Below are 18,122 nucleotides of genomic sequence, written 5' to 3'. Positions count from 1 at the left end.
CCTAACACACACTGACCCTCCAAATCAAATCAAATCAAATTATATTTACCACATGCGCCGAATACAACAGGTGTAGACATTACCATGAAATGCTTACTTACAGCCATTAACCAACAATGCATTTATTTTTTAATAAAAAAGTAGAATAAAACAACAACAACAAAAAAGTGTTGAGAAAAGAAGAGCAGAAGTAAAATAAAAAACAGTAGGGAGGTTATATACAGGCGGGTACCGGTGCAGAGTCAATGCGGGCACCGGCTAGTTGAGGTAGTTGAGGTAGTTGAGGTAATATGTACATGTGGGTAGAGTTAAAGTGACTATGCATAAATAATTAACAGAGTAGCAGCAGCGTAAAAAGATGGGGTGGGGGGTGGGGGGGCAGTGCAAATAGTCTGGGTAGCCATGATTAGCTGTTCAGGAGTCTTATGGCTTGGGGGTAGAAGCTGTTGAGAAGCCTTTTGGACCTAGACTTAGTGCCTTGCGGTCGGAGGCCGAGCAGTTGGTGATGGTGATGCAACCAGTCAGGATGCTCTCGATGGTGCAGCTGTAGAACCTTTTGAGGATCTGAGGACCCATGCCAAATCTTTTCAGTCTCCTGAGGGGGAATAGGCTTTGTCGTGCCCTCTTCACGACTGTCTTGGTATGTTTGGACCATGATAGTTTGTTGGTGATGTGGACACTAAGGAACTTGAAGCTCTCAACCTGTTCCACTACCCTAACGCCTACCACTCCTAACACACACTGACCCTCCAGCCCTACCACCTACCACTCCTAACACACACTGACCCTCCAGCCCTATTGCCTACGACTCCTAACACACACTGACCCTCCAGCCCTACCCCTTACCACTCCTACACACACACGCAGAAGCATGAACACATACACACACACACACACACAATCAAACAATCACAAACAAAATGAAGTACATACTTTTTGGGGCTGTTTTATGGTTACCGTACTTGAAACCTTATCAAATATGTTAATGTTTATGTAATAATGTATGATTGCTCATGGTCTTTTATTTCTTGTTGCAAAGCTGTTAAAATACATTTCTACCATCCAACACATGCCCACACACACCGCCTGGTCCTCGCACATGCACCCCCACCCCCTGGTCCTCTGGCTGGCCTTTACAGTAAATTCCTCAGTCATCACTTCCATGCTGTGACCGTGGCTACCGTAGGTTACTGCTTGTTCATTATGTGGACTTTCAGCATGGCGGCAGCTAAGCTCAAAGGGGAAATCACTCTCCATGCTCTTACGTAAGCTTACACAAGGCCTCTCTCACTGATGATCGACTACGGTTCGGAATCTTCTGAAAGAAGCAAGCTCTGACCAGTTTAGTAGTTTAGAATAGTTTTGGAGTGAAATTACCATGAGTCATTATGAATAAAATACCACTGTCTTTGGTTTTTAATGAGTTAAGGCCCAAATCCTAACTTAAGATGTGTGTGCATTACTCAAGTTGTCACATAAATCTTAGTTTTACACAATGGTCAGAGTTAAGGATGGCCACTACTTTAATGAGTCAATGTGATGTGCATTTAAAACAAAATTCAAAAGGAACTGTGGTCACTGGTCAGTTTGCTTACTGGAAAATAAATACCCTTCTTAAGAAGTGCCCTTTTTAAGAATTAAAATACCAGTTTTAATATAATATATAATATATAATATGCCATTTAGCAGACGCTTTTATCCAAAGCGACTTACAGTCATGTGTGCATACATTTAAGTACTAACAACATGTACCTACACTGTAATTGCACTTTAACTGTCTCTGTAACTACAACCATAAATATAAAAGTCTTAGCATTTAATAATAAGCATTGGGACTAAATAAGGATTTATAGGAGAAGACAATCCCCTAGTAAACGATAGGGTCATAGTAGTAGTACTGTATATGGATGCTGACGTGGAGAGAGTGCGGAAAAAAAAGCCAACTGAGGCGACAGGGTATGACAAGGATGAGTTGTTTGACTGCAGGGCGGATAACCAGGAATCCCCGACCTAGATACGTGCACACACACATACACGCATTCGCAAGCACACACACACACACGTACATACATGCACACACACCACACACACACACACCACAAAACATTCATAGAAATATTATACACACACACTCAACATGAATGGACATGCTATTCTAACACACACACACGCACGCGCACACACCCGCACGCACACACACACACCTGCACGCGCGCACGCACACACACACACACACACACACCTCTCCAGTCCTCATGGCTCCTCCCTGGGGGGTCACAGTGGCAAAGAGGGGGGAATTTCACGGTTGACCTTCTCCTCACGCCTTTGTGAGCCCCTTCACCCCCGTGTTGATTCTCTTGACCTAGTTGGCCATCCAGGAGCAAGCCACTTATAATACCCACATCTCCCCATCTCAGCACCATCTCACATCTGTCTGTCTTCTGCTGTCGGCCTCATTACAGAATTGTAATTCTGGGTTTTGATTATTTTCAGATCAAGAGTTAATCCATTTTTAGCAACCCTTGCCATTTTGCCTGTATCCTGTCTTGGTTTGGTGCATTTACAAAACCTCTATCAAGTATCTCACCTTATTTAGCAATTAGTGGGTCACATCTTTCTTTGAACTACCTGTGCTGTTGTGTTCTGTGCTAGACTGTTGTGTTCTGTGCTAGACTGTTGTGTTCTGTGCTAGACTGTTGTGTTCTGTGCTAGACTGTTGTGTTCTGTGCTAGGCTGTTGTGTTCTGTGCTAGACTGTTGTGTTCTGTGCTAGACTGTTGTGTTCTGTGCTAGGCTGTTGTGTTCTGTGCTAGACTGTTGTGTTCTGTGCTAGGCTGTTGTGTTCTGTGCTAGACTGTGTTCTACAGTGTTGTGTATAGCTGCTGTGCTTCCCCTGTGCTCTAAGGTTTTCCCCCCTCAGGGAAGGAGACTGGCACTCTGTCAGATTTCCCTCTCCCAGAATGAGTGCCTAAGTACTCCTGCCTCGCAATTTGACGCCAGGCCTGCTGCTGGTATAAAACATTAGGAGCACCTGCTCTTTCCATGACATAGACTGACCAGGGGAATCCAGGTGGAAGCTATGATCCCTTATTGATGTCACTTGCTAAATCTACTTCAATCAGTGTAGATGAAGGGGAGGAGACATTGGATTTTTAAGCCTTGAGACAATTGAGACATGGATTGTGTATGTGTGCCATTCAGAGGGCGAATGGGCAAGACAAAATATTTAAGTACCTTTGAATGGGGTATGGAAGTAGGTGCCAGGCGCACCAGTTTGAGTGTGTCCAGAACTGCAACACTGCTAGGTTTTTCAGCCGCAACAGTTTCCCGTAGGAATCAAGAATGGTCCAGCACCCAAAGGACATCCAGCCAACTTGACACAACTGTGGTAAGCATTGGAGTCAACATGGGCCAGCATTCCCTGTGGAACGCTTTCAATACCTTGTAGAGTCCATACCCTGACGAGTTGGGGCTGTTGTGAGGGCAAAGGGGGGTGCAACTCATACTCAGTGTATGTAAACCATTTTCTGCTCAGATGATCCCAAACAAAGACATGCATGTGAGGAAAGAGGGGGGAGCGCTGCAAGAGAGTCTGTTGGTCTGTTTAGTAAACAGTCGAAAAGATGATGGTAGCACCAACTGTAAAGTGGAGGAACAGAGGAAGAGGAGGGAAGTGGATGAGAGGGAACAAGAGAAGTGGGCATACAAGCCCTACACAGGGTCAGTGGAGCGGAGACCTATGTGGAGAGTGTTTACTGTAAATTGGATTCAGGAAGGGGCAGGGGCTGCCTACCTGCCACCACTACTTACTAGGTCAAATCACAGAGTTAGACAAGGGGACAACAGCCCCTGGCAATGAACACACACCACACTAGGACTGGACTGGTGGTGTGTGTGTGATTTATTTAATTTAATATTTGATCCCCATTAGCTGTTGAAGAAGAAGCGGAGGGGGGCATACCTTTTCCATGTGTGTGTGAAAGAGAGAGCGAAAGAGAGAGAGACAGCGAGAGAGAGAGAAATAACCCCTGCATTGCTCCTTGGTCCTCAGTGTGAGCGCATATGGTCACCAACCCCCCTCATTCACTGACGTCAACATATGATCTGGGGTCTCCAAGTCTGCGTTTTTCACCATTTTAGAGCTCCGAGGTCAAAGACAAAAACGGAGGGGTTCCTAAAATCAAACACGGTGACCCCCCCATCTGACCCAGAGCTTCACCCGAGCCCCGTTGTTTTATTTGAACCCTAATAACTCTTCAAATTAAAAGGCTATCCTATTATTATTTTTCTCTCCTCCCCTTTAAAAGGCCTGGCTTTCAAAGTGCTAATAAAATAAACTGGAGGGCCCCATTTCTTTATTTGTTTGTGTGAAGGGTGTGTGGGAGAGTGAGGGCGGGGACTGAGGTTTTAGGTTCAGAGGGGGGGTAAAAGGAACAGAGGTCACTGGGAACAAAAGAGCAGAGGACCCGAGAAGTTAAACAGCCTGGTGTCCAAACTCCCTGAGCTGGCGTTGTTGCAGGCCACCGGCCCGCTTGTATAATCGCCGGGTACGTTTTGTCCGAGAGTGTAGGATAGAATATATCACTGGCGCCCGACAGTTGAACAATAGATCACATTTTGTCGGAGCCCCGAGTCAAGAGTTCTGGCCCTTTTCAGCTTGACCGTACATCTGAAGCGACGAAGATTAACCCTCTATTCACCGGCCTTGCGTTCGGATGACCTTTATGCCCTACGCCCAGCCAAACAATCTCTCCCTATGGGTTTTTATACTACACTACTACCACTACCAACCCACACCAGGTGCCTTACCTCAGCAATTCAGCAGGTTGGGATAGAATGGGGGGCATTCATGAGAGTTTACTGCAACGTTAGGTTTGGGTGACCCGACCGAGACCACTTGTTTTTACAACAGGAAAAAGAGACCCCATAGCACTGTGTGGAATAGCTACTGTTTGCTCTTAAATACTTCCTCAACATCCTGAGAATGAAGCATGCATCTATTCAGTATCTGATCATTTCCTATAGACAAAGAATGAATTATGTAATAACATATGAGTTATTACATTACATTTATGAGTAACCATCCATGTCAGTGCATGTTGGTCCTAAAACTAAACCAGATAGAGACCATAAGGAAGAGAGAGTTACTGCTAAAGCAGGCGCCGCACACTACAGCCATAGGCTCATGTACCTCTGTCGGCTGTCACTCAAAATACTAAAAGATTCCTAACATTTATGTTGAATAACTTACAACCTCTGACTAAAAACATGAACATTAAGTTATACTCAGGGGGCAAAGCAATAACATCAAATGGTAATATGATAATAGCTTCAGGCTGTGCATTAAACATAAATAGGCTCTGTCAGCTCTCTGGGGGGCTCAGCATTGGTATTCCTCTATGAGAAGCGGAGCATGGAGCTCACTTGAATGGCAGGGCTGTCCTAATGTGAAACCCAATGAGACAGGTTGAGAAAAAGTTGAGAAAAGGTTGGAGGACAAAGTACAGCCAGGCTACGTTAGGTGGTCTAGAGAGGATTGAGATGAGGGTCAGCTAAAACGTTGAGAGAGAGTTGAGGAAAGGTTAAGAGAGGAATGAAGAAGGTTAAGGGAAGGGTTGAGAAAAGTTACAAGAAGGCTGCGAGAAAAAAAAAGTTCAGAGAGGATGAGTGAGGCGGCTGGAAGTGGATTCAGAGGGGATGCATTGAAACAGTTGAGAGACAAAGTTGAGAAAAGTTTGAAAAGAGTTTGTGCGTAGAACATCAAGAGAAACTACGGGTGGGGGCCGAGAGCGGATTGAGAGGGGGTCCTAAACTAAAAACAGTTGAAGGACGATTAGAAGAAGAGGGAAGGTTGAGAAAGGAACGGGAACAGGTTAAAAGATGCATCATAGATCAACAAAAGATCAGAGAAGATCAGAGGTTGCTCAAACGCTGACAGGGGGCTGAGAAAGAGAGAGTTTGAGAGAGGCTGGAGGGAGGACAGAGAGAGACGAGGTTGAAAGAGGGAGTCTTATCTGTGTCCCATCTGTCTTGACATGTACACTCCCCTAGTTGAAGCCCTGCAGGGGAGAAAATAAGAGGCATGCATGTCAGTTACTGAGTGTGGATCCTCCAGAGGGCTTAGGGGTAAGGCCTGTGCACTCTGGCCCAAAACCAGCCTAACCAGCCCCAGCCTCAACTCTGATGTCATGGCTTTCCGCTGTCATGTGAGTCAGCGAACCACGCACACCGAAAGTCATCATCACACAAAGGCATGATACTCTGCGTGCCACATGCAGATGTTACTCAATTTAATAATTTTTTAGAGTTTGGGGATTGAGTAGATTTTTTTACGCAACTGAACATTTCGTCTTCTTTGGTTGTGACAGTTCTGAAAAGGAAAAAACAATCGATATGACCTGCTTATTTTATGACTGGAGTTTGAGTAGAGGTCAAATGTTCTTGCACCCAGAACAAAATAAGTGAAAATGGAAAGGGCAGAGGTAGAAAAATGCTTCTCATCTAATGACATGTGCAAAAGTAATTATGTGTGATTGATAGATTGTTTGAGATTGTTTAACTCATCTTCCATGAAGACTGAAATATGCTTAGCCTCATTCTTAGTCTCAAATCACAACCCTTTATCAGAATGACTATTTACTGGCCATTATTAAGTTTAGATCCAAGATGTTTCGCATCAAGCAACCCTCCAATATGTTTTGCTTGACTTGGTTGTACTGCACACCTGGGAGATCTGCCTTAATGAATACCTGATGTGTAGCGCCAGTTAATTCTCCTATAAAATAACTCCCTTCCTTCTTCCTGTGAGCCCGGCTGGTGTTTATCAAACGAGGTAACGTCCTGTCATGTGACCCTGGTTTCTCCCAGAGCCCACCTGTGTGGACTTTTCTCTTAATCCCTGCAGCCCTTTTACTCTGCTTTGAATACTTAGACTACTGAGTGTAACTAATTCTCCCACACAAGGATATTGTCTTCCCCTATCTCTTCTTTGTCCTTCTCTTTCAAGCCGCCCATTCACTGAATTCATTAGTAGGCAGTGTTGTGCGAGAGAGAGAAAAACTTTCCAATTAAAGGACTTAATAGGCTATTACCGTCATCTTAAATCCAACACTTGTTTTTTCTCACATTGTGAAACCAGATAATGATTATTTATCAGATCAGTGTGAGCTTTTAAAACCCTTTCTGAAGTTTCTAACTTGTAATTAGTGTTTTGAATGTGATGTATTCCCTATTTTGACCTATGAGTGTACTGTGAAGACATGCCAAAGTATTTTTGTAATGCAAAATTGGATAATAAAGCTAGTACAAATCATCCCGTGTAATAGTCATGGGTCTTTGTAACATTTCCTACAATAAAAAATCATTTGTAATGTGTAACACCCCCAGTTTTATCATTCAAAACGTACATTTAACGATTGTTGTTATTAGTGGGGTTTAATTAAATGTGTTTAACAGGCTCTTTTCCCTCCACACACATGCTGCACAGACACTGCAGCTGACCAGGGGGGCTGTGGAGGCAGATAGTCCCCTGGGATGGTCAAGCAGGCCCCGGCAGGGCCTTTTCTCAGAGCAGACACCCATTTGGTGCCTCCCTCCCTCCTCTCCTCGAGCCCCCCTGACCGCCAACCTGGAGGGGTCAGCTGTGCAAAAGGAGCCCTGGTCTGGAGCCGGGAGCGTAAATCAGGGGCCATCGCGGGAACCCTGCCTTGCCCAGGGTCCCAGCCCGGCCTGGCACCATCACTCCTGGCTCTGACGTAGAGCAGGCTACCACTGAGGTGGGTTCCCACTGACAGATCACCCAGACCGGGACACGTGGGCAACCCGGGACCCCCTGGATTATCCATCATTACATTTACATTTACATCATTTAGCAGACGCTTTTATCCAGAGCAACTTACAGTTAGTGCAGACATAATTTTTTTATTTTTCATACTGGCCCCCCGTGGGAATCAAACCCACAACCCTGGCATTGCAAACGCCATGCTCTACCAACTGAGCTACATCCCTGCTGGCCATTCCCTCCCCTACCCTGGACGACGCTGGGCCAATTGCGCGCCACCCCATGGGTCTCCTGGTCGCGGCCGATTACGACAGAGCCTGGATTCGAACCAGGATCTCTAGTGGCACAGCTAGCACTGCGATGCAGTGCCTTAGACCACTGCGCCACTCGGGAGGTAATCATCATCACCAGGGACCAGCCAGAAGGAAAGCAGCCTATCTACCAAGGTTGGCTGTAATTTGTTTTAGTTTTTAATATTGTCCATCCAGGAATTTAATTTCCATTCAGTTCATGAATTGAAGATACCACATTATCTGTCAACATTATTTATACTTTTAAATGAATACATTTCAACATATTACCAATTGAAAAGCAATTGACCCTAACCCATGCTACCTATACACCGTCACAATTTTCTGATTGAGTTGTGAACTAGCAGTTCAATAAACTCTGACATGAACTCTAATCTCATAACAACTCATGACGGATATCAACCAATCAACTTCGTCATTTTTGTTGCAACAGCATTATGCTATGCTGGTTTAAAATGGATGACGTGTCCTCCTCACCACTCCCTCATAACAGCACCTGGAATTGTGACAGGTAAATCTAATTTGCAGAGACAAGTCTTTGCTTCCCAAGGCAGTAGTCTTTATTGCAATTGCCTTCACCCTTCGCTTTTTGCCTGTGTAGTAGTTTACCTCTCCCCCTAAGGCCTGACTCTAATAGACAGGGTCATAAAATGGTTGTGTGACTGTTTTCCTTTTTCAAACCAGTGACACCAGTTGTTCACCTTCCTCACAGGGCCTTTTGTAAGGCCTGACAGGTCGTCTATTCCAGACAGGGACGTTTGTAGAAGTCAGCCTTGAGTTGACTCCACATTCAATAAGGACCATTTTATGAGCTTTTCAACACTTAAAAAATTTATGGGAAAAATGGCCGCTTGGATGGTTGTTTTGGCTCTGTTGAACATTGTTGATTTAGTTGCATATTTTAAAGTTATCCGGTTTGCTGATGTACTGAAATATTTCAATGAGACCTCCTAAAACATTAAAATGTTTATTAATTTATCGGATAAACAACACATTAAGAAAATATGGTTGTTCGCTGTTTGTTTAAGCTATCACCAACAATGTTTTTCGTGCCATTACTCTTACATGTTTTTGTAATAACAGATATTTTGGCAGGTCCTGGGGTTGAGGGTAGGACAAGAGGACCTTCACGGTGACACATACAGCCGAGATAGAAATAGAAACACACGGCCATGATGGGGTTAGGACATGTCATTCTGAGAACCACCATCTTTCACCCTGTCTTCTGGCCCTAAGCCATCCACAATAATTTGAAAATACTAAAATTGTGGAATATAAAGTTTTGGTTAATAGAGGTGGTCAAACTCGATTGTCTTAACGCACATACAGGGTGTATCAGAGTTCACATACTTCCTTACCAATTTGACTTATTTGCCTGTCTTTTCTAATTATTGTGGATGGCTTAGGGCCAGAAGACAGGGTGAAAGATGGTGGTTCTCAGAATGACATGTCCTAACCCCATCATGGCCGTGTGTTTCTAAGACAATCGAGTTTGACCACCTCTATTAACCAACACTTTATATTCCACAATTAGTGATTATCCCCTGTTGCTTTAACAACATTTTATGGTGAAAACATTTAATAAAAAGTATTATGGGATTTAAGAATTACTGTATTTAAGAATTGATGAAAGGTAGTGTCATAATTAAATAATGAAGCCATGTGTCATCATTCTGTCAACCCTTGTACTTCACATCAACATAACATTTGCACATACTGCCCTCATGTGGTAACATTAGTACTACATTTAGTGTTCCATTTCAAAATCATAACACAGCAGGTTTATAAACCTATGTTGCAGATGTGTATTCAAAGGTAGCATGCAAAACAAAAACATTACATGCCAATATTTCATCAAATGTGTATTTTTATTAACAGACACACAAGCCTTTTGGGGGAAATAATGCAAACCACCAAACTGTCCTGACTTCATGTACTTTGCCCTCACATACAATATATTTTATTTTCAGACAAAACAGACACACTCCATCACTTGTCATATCATATAGTTCAATGTACCATATACTACTGAACTACAAGATCTTGATGCATTCTAGTGATGGCCACTAAACGCAAGAGTCTAATATAAAACCCAACTCTTCTTGAATTCAACTGCCAAGAGACCAAAGTGATGCTGCTCATTTAGAAACAACCTCTCAAGCAGTACTGAAATGATATCACACTAGTTTACATCAATGTTTATTGACATCCTCTTCAACTGCATTCTGATGACTGCTGAGTTTGGCTGGTCAGTCCCATCCTGCCTTGAGTTTCTCCTCCACCGTGTGGTCCCCCTTGGATCCTCCCATGCAGGGTGGGCTCTTGGCTATACTGGGGTTGCTGCCCCACTGCTGGGGCGTCTTGGCCTGGATGGCCAGCGCGTGGACACAGGTCTTCAGCTCCTCGGCTAGGGTCTCGTTGACAAGGCGGTGGCGCTGTAGCAGGGAGAGGCCGTCGAAGCGTGGGCTGACCACTAGGACTCGGAAGTGGGACTCGGACCCAGGGGGCACAGCATGCATGTGGCTCTCGTTCTGCACTTCCAGGTGTTCTGGCTCCAGCTGCTGGGTGAGCTTGGTCCGTATGGCCCCCTCCACTGGCCGGTTGGGATCAGGAGCCATGTGGGGTCTGAAGTGGGCTAAGGGCCTGGTGAAGGCGAGGTTGGTGGAGATGGGACGGGCACAGCGGAGAACACTGGGCAGCATTCAGAGGACTGGGGCAGGCGACGACTATGGACAGCCTGCAGAGAAAAAGTGGTCTGGTGGTCTCTCTTCAGGGTCAGAAGTTACACTTTGAAAAAAAGGTGCTATCTAGAACCTAAAAGGGTTCTTCGGCTGTCCCCTCTGTGGAAAGGAAAGGGTTCTACATTGAACCAAAAGGGGTTCTCCTTCTTTCTAAGTGTAGCTAGCTTTACATAGCTACAGTATCTGTTATCTATAGCTACAACATCTAACTATGTTCTTTAGATACATGAAAATGATGCTGCCCAATGACGTGTGCTAATTTCCTTCACACGAAACTAGCTAGCTAGCTACCGTTATCTAACTGGCTAGCTACTTGCAGTAACCACAGCCATATTGACTGCATTTAGTAACCTCAAATAGTACCTTAGCTAGTTTGGGTTGTTATTAATAAATTATCAAAGCTGTAATAACCCAAAGTGCGTCGTAATACATGTATTAGCTACCTACCTTTTCACAGTGTCCTCAGTTGAAGCTACGTTATCCAACGTATATCAGGAAAGTACTGCCTGGATTGGACTGTCTGGGACTTGTCGTCTTTGTTTGAATTGTAGTCTTTGCAGACGGCCTGGGACTCGTATTTGCAGCAGTAAATTGTAGTCTTTGTAGGCTAGTAAATCTAGTGCTGGAGGTTTGTCTTTGTAGGCTAGTAAATCTAGCGCTGGTGGAGGTTTGTTGTAAAGTTAATTTTTCTAAATTAGCTATCATGCCTGTTGGTGAAATTACGTTGAATTTACATCTGTGCCCAGTGGGATGCTGTTCTGACCCCTAGTCACAGAAGTCAAGAAATCAATTAGATCATTGATGATCAATTCGGTAAATTAAATAATTACAAGGGTTTCATCATTAGGACAGTCGTTTATTTTTCATTGCTATCCACTGCAGTTCTGAAAAGGTCAATTGCACAACAGTACAAACCTCATCATAAATAAACAATGACAAAAGATAAGAAAAAATCTCACACACAAACTTTATAACAGAATCATGACATTGTAACATTTAAGTATTCTTCATAACCAGTTGTATTTCTTTTTATGTTTTTACTTATATTCCATTCTCATTTACAAAATACACAAAATCAAAGACAACATACAATAGTATTCTGTCATTTACACTTCAGTTTTTTTGTCCTTTGTATTTTTTTATGGCTACACATGTATACAGTATTGTAATTCCTAATTCTATGATCTATACTTACATACAAACATCTACAGATTCTACAGCACAGTACAATGACAGTGATAAATTCTCTGTTACATGTAATTAATCGCAACGTATTCTTATTGACAAAAGCCTCAAAGACCTAGGGGTAGTTTTAGAAGTGAATATAAGCCATTCAGTCCCATTTAGTAGAAGCCAACACACAGCCTTTCAGTGGAAAAGGCCCAGCATATAATGTGCTTCATTTCCCAATAGTGTTTTGGGGAGAGATAAAATACAAATAATCTAACACTTATTGCTATAATTACGTTTTTGCACTCATGATTGACCGTTGACCGAGCAGTTAAGAATACAAAACAAACCTGTAACAGAATAGAAAATATGCAACTACAGGTACTAAAAACAATCTTGACTGAAAATATCCTGAACTGGTTCACTGAGAGAGTAAATAGATAGTTAAGCATTTCACAGCATTCCATGTCGTACTATACAGCATTAATATTGACATCCTTGTTTATCATTTCATGGGTGGTATAAATTAGGACAACATACAGATAGGATATGGAAATACAGATCAGCTGCAATGCTGAGGCTGATTCTTCAATAACAAATGTAACCTTTTAAGATTACTGTGCTTCTTAGAGGAATTGTGAACAAATGTACTTTCCGGCAGACTGGCCGTCCATGTCCCAGGTCAGCTTATGGAAAACTGCTCCCCCTACTACAGGAATTTTTTCAAGGGGTCAAAGGTTATAAAGAGCTATACTATTTATTAATGATCTATGTTATATTTTATTTATTTTAATTTACATATTTAAATCTATATTCCAGTTTTTTTTATGACATAGTATAAACTTAAGACATGCAAAAATATTTGGCAATAATCAATGAAAGATGTAACTCATGGCACACTTATAGATCGGCGGTCACTAAACCATCAGTGAATGGTTCGGGTGTGTAGACTACTGCATGTCAATTGTGAGGAACGTGGTAACGGCTTGAAGTTCCTACATAGATTAAGGGGTCCTAAATTGAACGTACAATATGCTAGTTTATGGTCATGTAACATAAAGTAAAGTGAGAGGTTGCTATGTCAATAGATTGGCAACTGCAACTACTGTAAATCAATGTACACTGATTATTTTGTGTACTGTTCACAACTGCATCCATGACTCATTTGGTACCAATTAATCATTTGGCTACTGTCTTAAATTGGTCGCTTGTAAGCAGTTGTTGTGCTTAAGTCAACTGCTTTACCTTCTGTTACCCTTCATGTGCTAGCTACTGATTTATTTTATGTCTCAAAGGTTTTGGTCTTTGAATGAAGGCATTAACAACTGTGCATGTACTGCTAGGTACATTTAGTGCAATGGATTGGTCTCTATCTAGAATACTGTTAAGTCTACATATGGCTGCTATCCTACAAAATGGCAGTTTATGATAATTTCCTTTCTTTCTGAATCAGTGCTTTGATGCTTTTCTCTGTTTGTTTCTTTGTAACATGCAATTGTGAACATACCACACTTGATCAATGTGCTTGCTATAAGGGGAATGTGAAACATTGTTTTGTACCAAACCAATGTACAGGAAATCTATGGATCAGATATCCCATGAGGACACTGCCCTTAGCAGTGTGTTTAGTCCTAGTCTATCATATGATAAAAACATCGGCGGAGGTGTGTAACATGTTAGATGTACCCATATATCATGATGTTCTAAGCTTCAAGGGTGAAATTAAAGGAAGGTTATACTACTTATATTTCAATGCTTGGTGAAATGTTTCTCATAAGCATCCAATATCCAATAATGTTCCCTTTTCTCATTGAGGTTTAATTCTCATTTTGATCATTCGATCAATAAAGCAGCTTTTACATGTATCGCCACATCAGTTAATCATACTCCAAGTATCGAATAAAACAACAAATGAACAAGCTATCAAGAATCCACAAAAAACGAAAATAATTGCAGGTCAAAGTTCAATATTGCGCAGGCAAAAAAGCACATTCTCACACCCATACCAAAATTCTACTCAGAATAATATATGGGCTATGATGTACATGTTAGTATTTAATGACAGTGCATATATGTGCTTACCACTATACTCTCTTTTGAAAAACATATATTGCCCCCAAAAGTAAATATATCTTTATATCTTTAAAACTCAAAACAAATATCAAATGGAATCTACAAAAAATATATAATATTGTTGCAATGTTTCACTGAAGTTTAGTGTATCCTTTCCATACCTTTGTGTATTATTTCCAACTTCATTGTTTTTAATATTTTCGCTCCACTTTGAATATCTAGTTCCTGTATCACAATATCACAAAGAAAGAAAACGTATGTTTTAGTTGTGCACATTCAAATGGTTTGATGTGCTTAAGGGATGCGAGAATGTTCCAGAAATCCAAGGCCAATGTTAGAACAGCAGAATTATAGCAAAGGCAGTATGATTTCTCTTGTAAAATGACATGGATATAACATCTAACATCTGACTTATTGATGTACAGCAACATGACACACTTCAATGCCATTTTCATTTTGTTTTCTATCTTTCTAGCAAGTTTTTGATGAATTCACTTACATACCTTGTTACATGCATACCACTTTCCAAAACCACATTTTGTAAGAGCAAAACACAATGCCTATGACAGATGGTACAAAGAAGGCATTTGTTACTACAGTATGAAGCAAGAATGACGATTGAACTGTGGGCTTTTAAACGTTTGTTGAAAACGTGACAATAGTAATAACTATTGTAACAAGTTGTGGCAATAGTAATATTTGCATCAGCAAACGTTTGTGCTTTAAATGTGGAATGTTTGAACAAAGTGTTGTTCTAAAATTACATGGCGAACAATATGGGCTACACAAAGTTGTCAAGGGAGATTGATGGATTGATTTGAGTGACCTTTCATGATTGATTGCGATAGAATGGCTAGAAATAATGTTTTAAAGGGAAAAAGCTCAACAGATCACTTTTGTCAACAGTCTCATTCAAACCATAATGAAAGTAAACCTGGAATGTTCTAACATCTATAAAATGGCAGTTATTTTGTACATAAAATAAACACAAGACCTTGGAAGGTATGATAATGAGGAGAGGCCTTGGTTTAACAAAATGTTTGGTTTACCCATTAAGTCAAAAATGGTTCAAATCAAGGTGTAACATAATTTTTTGACTGACGTTCTACCATGGCAATGTAGACTCATGTAGATGGGAAGTGAGCTGAGCTTATCAGAGAAATTGGTGTGAATACGGATTGGATGGCTAGTGGTAATTTCTATTACGGGCTATTGGCATGGCTCATAAACTAGACCCCATGTCCCTACCCCATAACCCCAGAAATCTCTCTTCATTTTGGGACATGCATCTAAACTAGCTCCTCAACCCTCCTAAACACATACACTCAGTGATTACGTTTACACTGAACAACCATTAAAGTTGGAACAGCTTCTGTTGGTCTAGGGGCAGAGTTTGGTTGCACTTCCCTTTCTCTACCAACTCACAGCCTATTCATGGGGATCAATGTCAAGCAGCGGCAGCACAGTTCCACAGATCTTAGTAGTATAGAGATGTGTCTATCTAAACAGTACATCCAATATCAGGCAATCCACAATATTTACAGCTTAGTAGATCTGTGCAGAATCTGCACTGAACAAATCCTGTGAATAGGCTATGACTTCAATGGGGCGTACAGGGCAGAGTTTAGGGGTTTCTTGGGCTGCTTGTTGTTCACAGTGTGGCTTACTCTTCTGATCCCCCATGTCGCCCCCTAGGGGTGTGGCCACACTATTGCAGCACCTGGCCCCGCGTCTCCGGCAGCTTGAACGCCAGGAAGCTGCCTGCTGCAAGCGCCCCGGAGGCGAACAGGATGGGCACAGCCTTGGTAATGCCCACGAAAGAGGTGAAGATGCTGATGCCCAACACGGCTGCCAGCTTACAGAGGGCATTTAGAAAGCCAAACGCTGTGCATCTGGGAGGAGAGAGGAAGGTCAGTTAGTTCCATAATAACCTCTATTCAAACAGTCTCAGATTGAACTCATAATGAAACACCTGCAGGAGGACTGTTCAGCCACATGGGGGAGCGCTACTACTCTTTCTGAAATTGGAAAATAATACTAAATCATGGTCAGATATAATAATGAACAGCCAGTCTGCTAGGATGAGATCTCAGAGTTTGAAAGTGGCCAGACATTTTCAGTCACCCCAGTTTACTGGGATAAACAGATCTTTTTTTCTTCAGTATAGGTTGGTTGAGGCAGTGCAGTGTTCACTCAGCCATGGGGTGGCAGTAAGGATTCCCACCCAGTCTCACACACCACAACCACACAGTACTATTTTCTCTATTTTCCTCCATCTAGTGTAGCCAATCATATCAAGGCACCACTTTTGCCAGTACACCCTGGAAGCTACAACCTTCCACAGTGCCAAGATTTTGGTGTGGCTCTCTGGTTTGGGTTTCCTACCTCTTGTCAGAGGGGTAGAGCTCCACCGTCAGCACGTCCAGGGCGTTCCAGGAGGCGATGCTGATGCCCCCGAACAGACAGAGCAGAGCGATCATGGCCGACTCGCTGTTGCCGAACGACAGGAAGAAACAGCTGACACAAGAGATCACACTGGAGCCCGCTGGAGAGAGACAGGAGAGGAGGGAAAGAGATGAGGAGGGAGGGAAAGGGAGGAAGATAGGGATAGGGGGTAAGGAGGGGGAGAGAGAGGGAGGGGGAAAGGAGGGAGAGAGAGAGAAGAAGAAATGGAAAATGAGTGAACCTATGAATATGTAATCTAATATGCCTGCTATTCTTGCTGAATGCATTGAATCCTTTTTGGCCGTAGTGAGACAGAAAATTCTGCCCAATCTACCATAGACTAAGCAGACTATATTTTGTTTTCTTAAGGTTGCTGATCTCTTGTGTCGAAGACATGCACCAACTGTACTGTGCAAAATCAGACGACACCATTGTAGCCGTGACGACACTGTCGCTTCTCCTCGCTCTATTACCCAGCATCCTCAGTCGTCCGATCTTGTCCATGAGCAGTGCCGACACGATGTTGCCAGGCAACACAGCCAGGGTGCCCAGGAAGCTGACAAAGTAAATCATGTAGGCACTGTTCTCGTCGCTAAAGTCGCTAAGCATGCAGCCCTCCTTGTTGTGCAGGAAGGTGCTGTTGACAAGTTTGCTATTGATCAGCCTGTACTTGAACAGATCTACAGGGGAGAGAAGGAGGGGAGAGAGAGGAGAAGGGGGTGGGGGGTTATTGACCAGACTTCGATTCGATGTAGGGATAGACTTTAATGCATTCTGTATTGCTCGGATCTTTAATGTCAGCTATCTCATATGAACACAGTACCATAAACCACAGTCATTCTAATGGATTAATTAGAGAATATGAACTGGGGCGTAAGGTTCACATATCTAGGGCCTATTCAATGAGTTAGAAAATAAAATACATTCATAATACTGAATTCTTTATTCTACTGTACATGAGAGAAAGGTTTGTCCATACTGTCCAAGCCTATCCTCTGACCTCCAACCTCTAGGTTTTGCTCTGCTGTACTTCTCAGTATAAATCCATCATGTGGTTGGTCCCATAGTGGTTTAACATCCTGCACTATGGCAACAATCTAGCAGCTTCTATCTCTTAGTGGGAAAGCACAGAGGGATTAAGCAATAAAGCAATAACAGTGAAATTAGTTTCTAATTCAAATTCAAATGAGTAGCTCCTGCATGGCATTGATAGCAGCAGACTGATTGCTTGACTAGCCTAATGACGGACAAACACCTAACAGAACGAGAGGGATGCGTTTTGATAGTCCCTATTGTACTGCTCTGATAACGTCTTGAGCGAGAGAGAGAGAGACGAGAGAGAGAGAGAGAGAGAGAGAGAGAGAGAGAGAGAGAGAGAGAGAGAGAGAGAGAGAGAGAGAGAGAGAGAGAGACTAAACCATTATAGGCTTGTGTTTGGCTGATAATAGGTTTCTATCGTTGAGTGTGTAATGTCAGAGATAAAATTGGATTCTGCCGATGGATCGAGAGGACTTCAAGCTCATCAATATTACCCATCTTTTGTCATCAGCCATACAGATGCATCATCTTCTTGTGCAGGCTGCTTTTTGTTTTGGACAAATCT

General features: G+C 42.6%; 2 protein-coding genes across 2 annotated transcripts in view; both read right to left on the bottom strand.

Moving 5' to 3' along the window:
• Positions 1-9,939: 9,939 nt before the first annotated feature.
• On the bottom strand, positions 9,940-11,355 carry bola1 (bolA family member 1). Its single transcript, XM_041851800.2, has 2 exons — positions 11,279-11,355; positions 9,940-10,827 (listed from the first exon to the last, which is right to left on the bottom strand). Exon 2 carries the CDS (start codon positions 10,790-10,792, stop codon positions 10,340-10,342), a length of 453 nt encoding a protein of 150 aa, XP_041707734.2. The 5' UTR covers positions 10,793-10,827; positions 11,279-11,355; the 3' UTR covers positions 9,940-10,339.
• A 311-nt stretch (positions 11,356-11,666) lies between these two features.
• sv2a (synaptic vesicle glycoprotein 2A) overlaps positions 11,667-18,122 on the bottom strand; it is a 50,478-nt gene continuing 44,022 nt past the window's right edge. The window contains exons 11-13 of the mRNA XM_041852793.2: positions 16,993-17,199; positions 16,460-16,619; positions 11,667-15,966 (exon numbers count right to left, since the gene is read on the bottom strand). Coding sequence (XP_041708727.1) covers positions 15,783-15,966; positions 16,460-16,619; positions 16,993-17,199 — 551 coding nt within the window. The 3' untranslated portion in view covers positions 11,667-15,782. The remainder of the gene's footprint in view (positions 15,967-16,459; positions 16,620-16,992; positions 17,200-18,122) is intronic.

This window comes from Coregonus clupeaformis, chromosome 17 (genome assembly GCF_020615455.1).
Source record: "Coregonus clupeaformis isolate EN_2021a chromosome 17, ASM2061545v1, whole genome shotgun sequence".
Classification (NCBI taxonomy): domain Eukaryota; kingdom Metazoa; phylum Chordata; class Actinopteri; order Salmoniformes; family Salmonidae; genus Coregonus; species Coregonus clupeaformis.
This window is presented reverse-complemented; position numbering and strand designations above follow the sequence as displayed.